Genomic DNA, 13,877 nt, shown 5'->3' on the forward strand with positions numbered 1-13,877 from the left:
CCTCCTTCTCCTCCTTCTCCTCCTTCCCCTTCTCCTCCTCCTCCTTCTCCTTCTCTTCCTCCTTCTCCTTCTCCTCCTTCTCCTTCTCCTCCTCCTCCTCCTCCTTCTCCTTCTCCTTCTCCTTCTCCTCCTCCTTCTCCTCCTCCTCCTCCTCTTCTTCCTCCTCCACCTCTTCTTCCTCCTCCTCCTAACTAAATCTACAACGCTTATTTCAAAGGTCTGAGTCAATACACCAAAGTGTTAGCATTTGGTAATATGGAATACATGGGTATTCTTTGCATTATTATCTGTACTGGTGAGAATATTTGAAATATTTTATTTTTTAAAGTGAAAGAATCTTAAAATTGCACATCTAATAGGTGGCAGAACAGGGATTTGAATTCATACAGTGAGTCTGAGCCTTACTGTATTGTGTGCTACCTTTCTGAAACTAATACATGAATGACATCATATGTGTGACTACATATACACATATGTATGTACCACATACACACACATATATGGTACTAAGCATTTGGTATATTATGTAGCACATCAAAACATGCAAACATGGCATCTATTATTCCCATATGAACACATTTTTATAAGTATACATTTATAAGTATGTCCCATGTGTATTCTTAGACCTACACCTTACATTTTCTTTCAATCCCCAATAATGACAAGGACCACAGAACAAGGGTAAAATTCAGTACTCAGTGTGCTCGTCAGATCCCACACACCTACAGGAGTTACAGTGAAGGGCAGGATTCACTCACTCCCTCAGCAGTATGTATAGACTACCTACCCTGACCTCATAACTGAGTGTTCAGTAATAAACAAGATAAAGTCTCTGTCCCAGAGAAGCATATATTTTAGAGCAGCACTATCCAATAGAAATATCAAGCAAGAAATGCCTATAATGATAATTTTTAGTAGCCACATTTAAAACATCAAGACAAATAAGTTCTATATAGTTGGATGACACATACATAATGTGTATTGTATTTGGATATAAGAGAAACTGTATAATATTCTATAAATTGCCCAGTGACACACAAGCAGCATAATCAACTCACCTTTGGACCCTGTGTTCCAATTCCCACTGGTCCTCTAGGACCTGCAGGTCCCATCTGCCCCACTTCTCCCTAATAAGAAAAGAGTATTTAAGTGGAGATGCCCAGAAAAGTTAAGCAGTTACATTCTAGAACAACTAAAATGGACACATCAGAAGCCAAGGTGACGAGTGATCAAGGACAGCATCATAAGCACAAAGAACAACCTGAGCTTGCGGTGATGGGCCCCGGATGAAAGCCTCAAGGGCCCAATAGGGATCTACTGAGCTGCTTCTCTTTTGAGCAAAAATAAGCCTTGTGTTTTCAGGTGAATGAACTACAAGAAGCATTTGATTTATTTAACAATGATTAGCAGTTCCTTCAAGCTAGATTAAAGGTAGCTACTTAAATAATAAATATCAGACCTTTCCTAAAGATACAACGAATAGTTCTATTTTAAAGATAATTTGAATCCAAAGTTCACATGGAAAAAATCTATATTGGGTCATTTCTAATTACCTCTCTTTAACTAAGGTTGCATTAAGGACCCACTAAGGGCCTGCTTGAATACTGGTGAGAATGCAAATCAGCCAACCTAGAGAAGCAGGGAGCCATGGGCAGCCTCTAACAGCTGCTTGAGTTGCTAGAATAGTCTCAGAAACAAAAATAATAAAGGAACTAATAAATAAAGATTGTGTAAGTAAAATCTTAAAGCGTGAAATATTACATCTCCTAAATCATTAGGCATATCAGTTGCATTTGCCATAAAGCAGAGATCTCTGATTTGTAAAGTCATTCTCCCTGTTCTCATCCAAATGCACTGACATCCACAAGGAAACACAAAAGACAGTGTCGACAAACTCTGATCTCATTTAGATAGTTACCTTGGGACCAGGCAAACCTTGTCCTGGAGGCCCCTGGGGACCAGGTGGACCAACAGGACCTTGGATTCCCTTTAAAACAAGATTTCATAAAGATGTTATTGGTTAAATTAAGAAAATACTTGGTTAACAATGTCCTCTAAAGTGAAAGTCTAGTTCACACCCCATAACAGGTCATTCATACTACATAAACGTCTGTTAAACGGAATGGCAGAAGCCTCCAGGCAAGTGCTAATATGGCTTCTTCCTTTCTCCTACAGGAAGAAAATTTTAGCTGGCCCACATGGATGCCTCCAAGGAAGGACTGTTTCCCAGTTCCTAGTGCAGCCAGGCGTGGCCGTGTGGACTACACTCCGACCAATGAGATGTGAATGGAGGGAGGTATGCAATTTCCGGTTCACATCGAAGGAAGAGGTGGTGGCCATCCTTAGTCTTTCTCCTTCCGCAGGGAGCAGAATGAAGCGATGGTGGAGGTCCTAGGTCAGACTAGGAGATAGCAGATTAACAGCAATGAAGCCGGGCGTGGTGACACATGCCTGTAATCCCAGCACTCGGGAGGCTAAGGCAGGAGGATCGTTGCGAGTTTGAGACCAGCCTGGGCTACAAAGTGAGCTCAAGGCCAGCCTGAACTGCACACTGAGACTCTGCCTCAAAAAGACCAAATAAATAAATAAATAACAGGAATGAAGAAGCCTGACCCCCTAACAACACCGATAAACAGATTCACCACCCTTACATAGACTTTTAAATCCTCAAACGTGAGATTCCATCTTGTCAGCCCAATTCACATTTCTGTCACATGCAGGCAAACCTGTGTCCTAGTTAGGCCAAATGACATGTGTTAAGTTGAAAGTTTGGTCTGGGCTCTAAGAAGCCATGGCCAGCAGACACCAAGCTGGAGAACAGGCAGACGTTTGATTCCCTCCCTCACACTGTGGATGTGAAAGGGAGAGAGAGAGGACTCGTAATGCTCTTCTCCGAAGAAAGTAATCAAATTATAAAGGAGTTTTCTTAGTAGAAAATGGAAAGGGCTTGAATTCCTTCTCACATTGCTACACTCCAGAGAGAGGACTTGGACCTTTTGGGTTCTCTTCTGGGAACACATGGGTCTGACTCAGGACTGAGAAAGTTCAACTGGCCCATGGTGGGCACAAGAAACTGGAGTGGAAGCACCCTGTTCATCCAGAATCTATCAGGACAAGAGCCACAGGACATTTTCCTCTAGACAAATGGCACGCTAGGTATGAGACCAAGGTGGCCTGGAACTATTATGAATCTTGCTCCAGATACCTGGATGTGTAATTGCCCCAACTGAGAAAGTCAGCCCCGAGAAAAGCAGAGGCAGGAGGAAGGGAAGCCTCCATCCACACCCCGGGAGGGGCAGTCCAGGAGCCCCACAAAAATAGATCAGCCTCACACACTTGCCAAGCCCTGAGCATCCAAAGCTCCAGACCACAGCGCCAATCAAGAAAAGTCCTCCATGCCGTTCCCCAACCAGGGGAAGAGGGGAGAGAAATCCATTCTCCCTGCAGCTTGTACCAGATAACGAAGATTAAAGGAAAGATTAATAGATCAACTACAGAGTTTTTGCTACAGAATTGAATCTAAGATTTGCATTTTACATCAAATCATCAACTTTTCCTTGGCAGGCAAAAAAGAAATATCCCCACTGAAAATGAATTGTGAAAGAGTAACAAGAGAAAAAACTAAAAGTCTGTTCTGCTTACATTCCACCAACCGTAGTTGTGCAAACATGTTTACAGATACAATGTTATCTTTATACCATCAAAGTATTACAACGTAACAAATGTCACCCTTTTTCTACAGTTAGATAATATAACTCTTGTGCAATTTTAAAATGCAAATACCATTATCTTTTTCTCTGATTAATGAAGGTGAACAGACAAAACCATTTAGGAAGGCTAAGGTCACTACACTATAAATATTACACAGGTACAAGAAGGAACATTTTCTGACTTTTACAGTCATCTGTGAGCAGCACACAATGTGACAAGGGAAAAAATTTATGGGATGTGGACATCTGTGTGTGTGGTCATTTACAGTCCACTTTATACAACATCTAAGGTGATCAACCTCCAAATATTAAATGAAAATCTGCAGGCTGCTAGAAAGAAATTGTAAACATGCTTCTGGAACCTGAAGTTCCCTCATGAGCAGAGGAGTGGGAAGCTTTATTTCTATAAAAGACATAGAAATCATAAGCCCAAGAATTAAATAGATAAGCATTTTAAATGAAGGATGAGAACAAAACTGAATACATGAACCCAGGTTAAGTAGATTTTATATCAGCTGTTTTAAAGGAAAAAACACATTCTTTTCTTGTGCAGAGCAGTTTACAAAGACTGTATTCCATTTACTCTCCTATCCAGTGGGGTCAGATCTCTAGGCCACTTTTGTCTCAAATATTTTTCTCTTGTTAAAGAAGCAAAGGGGAAAAGAAAATGAAAAAAGTCAAAGGTCAAACAGGGTGTTTGGGTTTGGGTTGGGTTGGGTTGGGTTGGGGGGTCTTTTGGTTTGGTTTGAGTTCTGTTTGTTTTGTCTGTTTTTTGTTTTGTACTGTTTTGTTTGTAAGCCGCAGAACAACCTCCATCCAGGACCATGTTATGGTTTGTGTCTAGATGTCCCCCCAAAGCCTCATTCTGTCATGGAGTGGGCTTCTAGAGTACTTGATTGATCCATGCTCCAATGGTGGGATGATGGGTGTGAGTGCTACACCCTCCCTGGGGCGGGTAGTCTGCATACAGTATAAGGGAGGGGAAGAGGATTCCTCACTGTTGCTCCTTCCTTTTTACACTTGCTGCATTTGCTGCTTTACACCACCATGAACTGTTGCCCTCTGCCACATGCCACCCTGCCTTGCAGCCAGCCTAGTATGGACTGAAACCTCCACAGACTGTGAGCTAAACAAACCTTTCCTTGCTTAATTCTGGGTATCAGGTATTTTGTCTCAGCAATGAGAGAAAAACAGCCGAGACAGACCAGCACTACAGGCAACGGAAACTCCAAGTGGGAGCTTCAGAATCCACCGACCTCCTGGGCAGACCCACTCCCTTTCAACCTCGTTCTCAGCCCCACAGCAGTGACTCGGCACCAGGAACTGCAAGTCCCCAAGCACAGCAGTACTGCCCAGAACGTCCAGGATGAGAATAAACCCTGCTAAACCAAGCAGCACGCCGAAGAGCTTGAGAATGCTCGTACTAGTCAAACCAGTGTCCTTGCGCGGTCAAAATACCCAGGTCTTAATTATTACCTAAATATTTACTTTCAGGTTTATATTGGCTCCTTCTGCACTTTAATCCTCCTTAACATATTTTTCTAAAAATTTTGTCAAGGGCAAGGAAATGGAAAAAAGAGTAATATCCAACTTTCCTGTGGCTTGGGCTAACTAAAATATGTAGTAAAAATAGTAATAAATTAGCAGATGGTTAGAAATAAACTCAAAGCTGAGTGCCAACCATGAGATTTGGAATTATACCATGTTTCAAATTCCTTTTCTCATTATCCTACATAGAGGAAGAACTATTCATTTTCTAGACAATGTAATAATTCAAAACCCAACCATAAATTTTAATCAGACTGACTTGCCATTTTCTAACCAGGAGAATAAATCTGAATTTATTTGTGGTTTTGACTAAATAAGCCTGTGTAGATAAAAGTATACAGTAAACAGTAATAGTCAAGAGTGCTCTTACGCTATCTTGACATTATTTAGATTTAATATAGCCGGTCGCCGTGGCCCACACCTGTAATCCCAGCACTCAGGAGGCTGAGGCAGGAGGATTGTTGCGAGTTCGAGACCAGCCTGGGCTACAAAGTGAGCTCAAGGCCAGCCTGAACTGCATAGCGAGACTCTGTCTCAAAAAGACAAAAAAAAAAGAAAGAAAGAAAGAAATAGATTTAACACATTAGATTTAGAGTTTTTACAGCCTTTGCAAAAGTTATTGAAAGGCCTTGGAAGCAGTTCCAGCCCCAAATTGAGAAATATCCTGAGAGATCTTTCTTTTGACCGAGAGAAGGCAGGTGCCATTTATAAGCACTATCTATGATTTGTTTCTATTTAGGAAGAATGTCCCTTTAATAACTGTTTACCTGTGATTCTGGGCCTTGTTTTAAGTTTAAGACTATTTTTACACTGGTATGTGGCTCTAAGGTAGGAAACACTACTCCACTGGCATTGAAAAAAGTAAGATTTTATTATTCTCAGAGCTTCAAGAGAAAAAAAACAAACTAACAGGTAAATAAACTATGATTACTCTTCCAGAAGGAACCTAAAATATAAATATTGTCCCCAAACCCTTATACTGTCAAGTACTTTTTAATTTTAACAACAGTCACAGCACCAAGAAACACACAAATTTTTTTTTCCTTTGTCTTTTTGAAACAGGATTTCACTATGCCATTCAGGCTGGCCTTGTTCTTACTTTGTAGCCCAGGCTAGCCTCAAACTAGTAAGGATCCTCCTGCCTCAGCCTGCCTAGTGCTGGGATTATAGGCATGTGCCCCTATGCCCAGCTAATTTATTTTTTAAATCTTTAAAAATTCTAAAACTAAGATCTAGTGCAACTATCTCATAATTTCCCCCTTTCACTTCTGGTCTGATATTCCATTGCAACTTGACCGTCAAATATACTCACAAACATTTGCAGTGCTGGCTTTCAACGAATACCAAAAGGGGGCTAGAATGTTCTATATTAAAGGAAAGGAAGAAACCATAAATTACCTGCTCCCCTTGACTACCAATGCCAGGGACGCCTGCTGGCCCTTGGGGTCCCACAGGTCCCAAATCTCCCTGTAAAGAAAATGTCAGAAATATAAAAATAAACAAAACCTTCTTTCATGCTTTGCTACTCTGGAACTAGACTAGGTTTAAATCTATCTTTACACTACAAAATTGACCAAAATGGAAAATCATAAAATCATAAATGATTCCTTTTGAGCAGTTTATAGTTCAAATTTGCCAAAACAGTAATGACATTTTGGCTGAATAGTACAAAATTATTAGTATTTGTATCCGTTTATATTTAGCAACCATTTTCCTCCCAACTCAAAATTTTTGACTAGTTGTAAACACTTCCTTTTGGGCTGAAAACAGAAATGTTAATATAGAATTCATGCAGTCAAAGAAAACTAGAATTTGAAAGAAAATGAATAAAACTATTTTAATATTTTCTAAATAATTTTCTCTCCAAATCTTGTATTTTGAAAATTAAGAAATGATCTAAGAGAAGGCAACAAAATTTTAAAAACTCCACCATCTCTTCCATGAACTAGATTAAGAAAATCAAGTGAGAACTCTCAATGTGGACAATATCGCTCATTCACTTTACAAAGATTTGTTAAGTGACCATTTTGGGCCAGGAACTATTCCAAACATCGGGAAACAACAGTGGCTAAAACGGTCCAAAATGTCCCCAACAGAGCTTACATTTTATTTATTTTATTTTATTTTTGTCTTTTTGAGACAGGGTCTGCCTATGCAGTTCAGGCTGGCCTTGAGCTCACTTTGTAGCCCAGGCTGGCCTGGAACTCGCAACAATCCTCCTGCCTCAGCCTCCCCAGTGCTAGGATTACAGGCGTGCGCCACCACGGCAGGCTACACTTCAGTAAGAAAAACAGAAGGTAGAATGAAAGACAAATAGATAAAATAAATAGCACACTGAATAATGATAAGGGCTAAGCAGAAAAATTAATTAGGGAAGCAGGGAGGTAGTGACAATTTTGGATACAGTGGTTAGGATGGAGAGAATGAGCCAGAAGAAATCTGCAGAGAAGTATCTCAGGCAGAGCAAACCGCCAGTGCAAAGACAATGCCTGGCACACTTCAGAAACAGCAGGGAGACGCTGTGGGTGCAGCTGGCGACCATGAGCGATGACGAAGGCAGAGAAGTGCGGGAGTGTGCCAGGCAGGAGGACCAGCGGGGCTTGTGAGACAATGATAAGGACTCGGCTGTTCTATGGGGAAGCACTGGTGCGGGTTTTCAGCAGAAGTGAGAGTCACGTGAGTCAGCATCGCGGTGTATTGAGGAGAGGCTGAACTAGGGTCTGCGTGAGAGAGATCTGAGGGGCACAGACCCGGATGTCAGCAGCACAGCAGGTGAAGAGTACTCGGATCCTGGGTACATCTGGAAGGTGGCACCAGCAGAATATGCTGCAGGGAGAGCGGAGGCCAGGATGCCTCTGAGGTTGTTGTCATTCACCGAGAAGGAAAAGCCTGAGAGATAAGACTGGGGCTGGAGGTGAAATCAGGAGATCTCTTTTGGCTGTGTTAAGTCCGAGATGCTTAAGACAGACGTCTAAGTGAAGCTACCGTGTGAGTGCAAGAGGTCTGGGCGGCGGATATAAATGGGGTCCTATGGCAGAACAGCAGGATTTAATGCCACGACTGGGTGACTACACCAAGAGACAGGAAAAAGAAAATCTGAGGACTGAGTGCGTTATAACTGCCAACCACTGGAGCCAGAGAAATGACGGCAGAGCAACAGCGCAGACCGACGGGCAGCAGCCAGAGGGAGGGCTTGAAGACGCGAAGAGGTTTTTGGAAGCCAAGGGATCACTACGTGCTCCTGATAGGTCAAGCAAGTTGACTGCTAAGCACTGACAATTAGATGGAGCGACAGGAGTAAGCCTGCTTATTGCAGTGACGGTTATCTATTGACTACATCAAGGTTCACAAATTTTTTTCTTAAACTGTCGATTTTTGGCTTAAGGGCAAAAATAAACCACATTTGTTACGGACCAGTGCTGCTTTGGTGTAGTGAAAGGGGACACAGATAATGCCTAAATGAACAAGTATGTCTGTGCTCCAATGACGTATTATTTTAAAAGACAGACAGACAGACAGCTGGGGCTAAATAAACGTCTTTGTGAACAAAAGCACTCATTCCATATAATATTAAAGTATGTTAAACATGCACTGAGACACACCCAGAATATACTTCTTAGTGTTTCGCTTAGCATCAACGCTTGGTCTCAATAAATATCCCGGGCCAGGCATGGTGGTGCACACCCGTAATCCCAGCGCTCAAGGAGGCCAAGGCAAGAAGACTGTGAGTTTGACTCCAGCCTGTGCAGTTCAGTGACTTAGTGAGACATTTCTCAAAATTATCTTTTTTAAAATATTTAAAATGCTGAGCTATATGCAATGGCCTCAGGTTCAACTCCCATTATAGATAGATAGATACATAGACAGATAGATAGATAGATAGATAGATAGATAGATAGATAGATAGATGATAGATAGACAGACAGATGATAGATAGACAGGTAGATGATAGATACATAGATAGATCTACAATAGACAGATAAACAGACAGATGAGTGATAGACAGATAGATGATAGGTAGATAGATGGTAGACATACAGACAGATGAAAGATAGACAGATGATAGATAGATGACCGATGGACAGATAGATGATAGATAAATAGACAGATAGATGATAGATAGACAGATGATAGACAGATGATAGATAAATAGATAGATGATAGATGAAGTAAGAAAATACTATGGAGTCGAGTTTTGATTCAGAACTGAATTATTTGACTCAGAACTGGACTGCACACACACAGGTTTCACTGCACTAAACACTCTTCATAGTTTAAGTCCGGCAGCCCTCCCAACACCCCCTGCAGTGGCTGTTCTCATCTTCCAGATGACATTAAGTAACCCACTCCATCTAGTTCCTACCACTGTTAGATGACAGAGGTGAGATTCAAGTCCACAGAACCAACCTGAGTAAACATTCTACAAATACTCAACACACACATAAGATCCCTTTTGTGCAGTTATTTATAATTGAATATCTATGTCTTAAATACTTCTTTGCATATATAAATATAATGCATATATGTGTGTGCTCTTACAACGGCAAGCAGAAACACCAAAACCACACCTAGGATTTGGAGGCAGATTTATTTTACATCAACGGGCACTGATCGGGATGATTCTCAAGATATCAGGCGTTGATCTCTGGAGGTCTAGGGCTTCTATGGGATAAGCAAGCAGGAAGTACTGAGGCAGACTGGCTTGACAATTGGGCATTGGTTTATACAATGTGCATCATAGTCACCAGCTGTTTCTAAGAGACAGGAACAACCAGATCTGGAACAGGAACTGTTACCTGGACAACTAACAAACTGAAGTACACTGTCAGGGGGCTGGAGGGCGGGCATTTTTTGTTACATTTTTCCCTCTTTTAGTTTCCCCAGCAAATCTTTCTGGGCACATTACATGTGATCTTTTGAGACAAGGTCCAATGAGAAGCAGTAACAGGGTTGTCAGTGACCCTAGGGTGGGCTCTAGCCAAGCTCCCAAAGATTGTCTTATTATAGGGTTTTCCCCTGAGCTGCTTTTCAGGGAGAGACATAATTTAGGCCTGCTGTTCTATAACATTACTCTGGCAAGGTAGTGAAGGAGTTCTAGCAGGAGACAGGGAAATAAGAGCTGCAGGAAGCAGAATCCAGGTCAATTAACAAAACCCACAGCTAGCAGAGGTCAGGGAAGCAAGGACTAGGATAAGCAGCCTGAAAAGACACAAAAATCAAGGAGAATAGGATAGAGCAATCCTGTGAACGCTGAACTCAGGCTTCAGCCTTGTGGACTGGTCAGTATGTGTTGCCTCTTTAGAGTGAACTTCCAAGGAGCTGTCCAGGTAAATTTTTCAGTGGATCTAAGGCTGGATTTGTGAAACTTAGAGAGGTAGTTAATATGTACGTGGGCTATGTGTGTGTGCAGGAGTGGCTACAGATATAGCTGGTCTCTCAACTGGTAACAAACTGTTTCTGCAGGGTTATGTTTTATTTTTCCTTCATCTACAAAGGAATAAAAGAGGCGACAGCCCTGACTTGCTAATGGGAGAGTAAATAAAAGCTTTGCTCCATGCGGTAATGTCCTGATAGTATAATTTGTTTTCTTTGCACCAGCTCCAGATGGAGAAACACAAATGCCATGTCACAACAACCCTTGGAAAAGTTAATTTACTGAACTCATAAAACAACAATTCTGTCTGTTGTACTTGGTTCTCACTGCTTTAAAAGAAGAAAGCTCATCTTCACATATTTTGCAGCTGCAATTGCAACCAGAATGGATCTGTTTGAACTGAAAATTGCATTACATCTAACATTTATATCATTCACTATTCATCATTATCTCTGTTATTTAAATATAGACAGCCTTACCTGTATCACTATTCTCTGGCTCAGTGGCTACTCTGTAGGGCAGGTAAGGCAAGGATAAGCTGACTGGGGTTGGCATTTTTGTTCTTTAGTTTTCAAGGGTAATTATTTTCCAGCTAGGTCTTATCTTTGGGGAAACCTATAATGTGCAGATATTTTAAATAAAACAAGTTACTGGTAAGAAAGAATAAAGCCAGGCAAGGCGGCACATGCCTGTAATCCCAGCACTCAAAAGGCTGAGGCAGAAGGATCACTGCAAATTCAAGGTCAGCCTGGGCTACATAATGAGTTCAAGACTAGCCTGATTACAAAGTGAGACCCTGTCTCAAGAAAGAAGTTAGATAGATAGATAGATAGATAGATAGATAGATAGATAGATAGATAGAAAGAAAGACAGAAAGACAGAAAGAAAGAGAGAGGGAGGAAAGGAGGAAGAAAGAGGATCAAGCAACATCTGACACACAGGAGCTGACCTCACCCTGAATGTGATGCTGAACATAAACAAGTTCACAGACTGTCAACATCAAACAAAGCCGTGGACCAAGGCAAAAGCAACACCACTCTGTAATCTCATCTGAGCACAGACAAAACAACAAACACTGTCCAAATCCCCACAAAGCACCCAAGTAGCACCCTACACTAGCTGGAATGAGTTGCTACTTCTTCTTTACCAATTGCAATTCAGCCTGAGTCTGTTTTTGAAGCTCCTGGATGAGATTCAGTCTCAAAATTATCCCCACTTCCTAATGGCATTTAATCCAGACCCAACCTGCACTCTCTTGACTACTCCCCAAGCTTCCTAAGACAAGCCCAAATCCTATGGAAACCCCTCCTCCTTCATCTTCACCCAGAGTTGCTGTCAGTTCCCCAAAGTTCACCGTCTCCATTATGCAGTGAGTCAATAAACCTTTGCCCACTTGTAGGTGAACTTCTATTGGTCCTTGCTGAGGGCATCAACAATTTTGATACTTGAGTTTTCTTACTTGAGTCCCCTTCTTTTACCCTCATTTTAAAGTACTATTTTTGAATGAGAATTTGAAAGTAAGACATACTGTCCTGTGATGAGGTCAAGTCAATGCCTTTCACAACTATTTTCTGTACTAAAGAAGAGGTGTCTTTTATAAATGTCTGCCTTTAAAGGTGGTTGCTGATCATAAAAGTCACTGGAAGTTAGAATCTAAATAAAAAGGCATTGCTCTAAATATAAATAACAGGAATTTCCAGATTATGATTCATCCCACATAGCAATATAACTTCCATATAGTAGGTTTATAATTTCCTGGGCACCTGGGTAAAATGGTTGTCATATTATATACAATTCAAAAATGTACCTACAGAAGGATCAATGACAAAATAATTGTATTGGCAGTGTTTATGCTACAGTTTAGATCTATAATGTCCTCCAAAAGTCTTTATGCAATTACATTGTGGGCACTACACTATACTGTCCAGCGGATTCACCCACTGAAAAGACCATTGCTGAATGTGCTCTTAGGAGAGGGCACCTGATTGGAAAGTGTGGGTCACCGGGGGATGTGACTGGGTGAACTCTTGACCCTGGCTCCTCCCTTCTTTCTGTGCTTCCTGGCTGTCACAGTGTGAGCAGATTCACTGCACAAAGCCCTTCCACCACACTGTGCCTGCTTTGGAGCCTGCTAACCATGAACTAAAACTTCTGAAACTGTAAGCCAAAATAAACCTCTCCCTCTTTAAATTGCAGATATAGAGTATATTAAATTCCAAGTATAAGGTATATTGAGAAAATTGGTACAGCTAGTGGAGCCTCTGTTATGTGTACCTGACCATGTAGTTCAGAAGCTGTTGGAACTTGTTTACAGAAGGAGTTTGGAAAAGATTAGAGGTGTGGGTTAGAGAAACCATAGAATGTTGTGAACATTGCTTCATGGGTGATATTGGTCAGAGCTCAGAAGATAAGAATGGTAATAACCAGAATCAAGAGGTTTCAGCTAGGTACTAAAACTCCACTGGCAGTTAGATTAGAGGCCATATGTATTACACTTTGCCAGAAATTTTTCTTTATTTTTCCCTAAGGCTTTGAGGTGTCAGGCTAATTAATCTAACAGAGGAAATTCAGATACAGCCAAACACTCAGGCTGTAACATGGGTACTGCTGGCTGCTTTTAGCTAGATCTACAGTGAGAATCAGGAGCAAATGGCAGAGCTGAATGATTTGAATAGTTGGAAGTTTTACCAGAAAGGAAGCATCTGCCAAATTGGCGCAAAGGAGAACATGGTTGCTGAAAATATCAGCATTAAAAAGAGGCCAAGTGCTTTGTACAGGGTCAAGAAGAAAGATGTCTTGAGAGCATCTCAGACATCAGCAAGGCCCCACCCATGGCAGAGTCAAAGGTACAAAAGTATAAACATTTCATTTGAGAAGAGAAACCCAGGGTATCCTGCTCATTCAGAGCCATAGAGTGAAGTTTATTCGTTCTCACGTTTAGCCATGCAGGTAGTCAGAAGCTGCTGCAGCCTGGTCTATGGGGGTCTGGCTGCTGCTTGAGCTGGTGACAGACCTTGGCGTTCACATGGTGCTGGTTTACAGGTGTGCAGAATGAAAGAGTCACAGGGTCATGGAGGCTTCCACCTACATTTCAAAGGGAGGACGTGGAGGCCAAGCAGTGTACCCTTGACAGAATGATGCATGAAGCTGTGAGAGTGAAGCCATATGTGCAGTAGAGACCTAGGAAGTTGTAGACGCCAGGAACATGACTCATCTGCTGAAGAAAGCCAAAGGCAGTAAGCAGA

At 41.6% G+C, this 13,877-nt stretch overlaps 1 protein-coding gene across 5 annotated transcripts in view; it reads right to left on the reverse strand.

The window, feature by feature from the left end:
- The window catches only part of Col28a1 (collagen, type XXVIII, alpha 1), a 172,171-nt gene that overhangs the window by 92,132 nt on the left and 66,162 nt on the right, over window positions 1–13,877 (reverse strand). For all 5 annotated transcript variants that reach the window (XR_001234639.1, XM_013515905.1, XM_013515904.1 and 2 more), the window contains 3 exons: window positions 6,657–6,725; window positions 1,919–1,987; window positions 1,059–1,127 (listed from right to left, as the gene is read on the reverse strand). Coding sequence is in view for 4 of the 5 variants with exons in the window: in XM_013515905.1 (XP_013371359.1) it covers window positions 1,059–1,127; window positions 1,919–1,987; window positions 6,657–6,725 (207 nt within the window). In the remaining variant the exon portion in view is untranslated. The remainder of the gene's footprint in view (window positions 1–1,058; window positions 1,128–1,918; window positions 1,988–6,656; window positions 6,726–13,877) is intronic.

Source organism: Chinchilla lanigera, unplaced genomic scaffold (assembly GCF_000276665.1).
Source record: "Chinchilla lanigera isolate Chin_1 unplaced genomic scaffold, ChiLan1.0 scaffold00031, whole genome shotgun sequence".
In the NCBI taxonomy this organism is placed as follows: domain Eukaryota; kingdom Metazoa; phylum Chordata; class Mammalia; order Rodentia; family Chinchillidae; genus Chinchilla; species Chinchilla lanigera.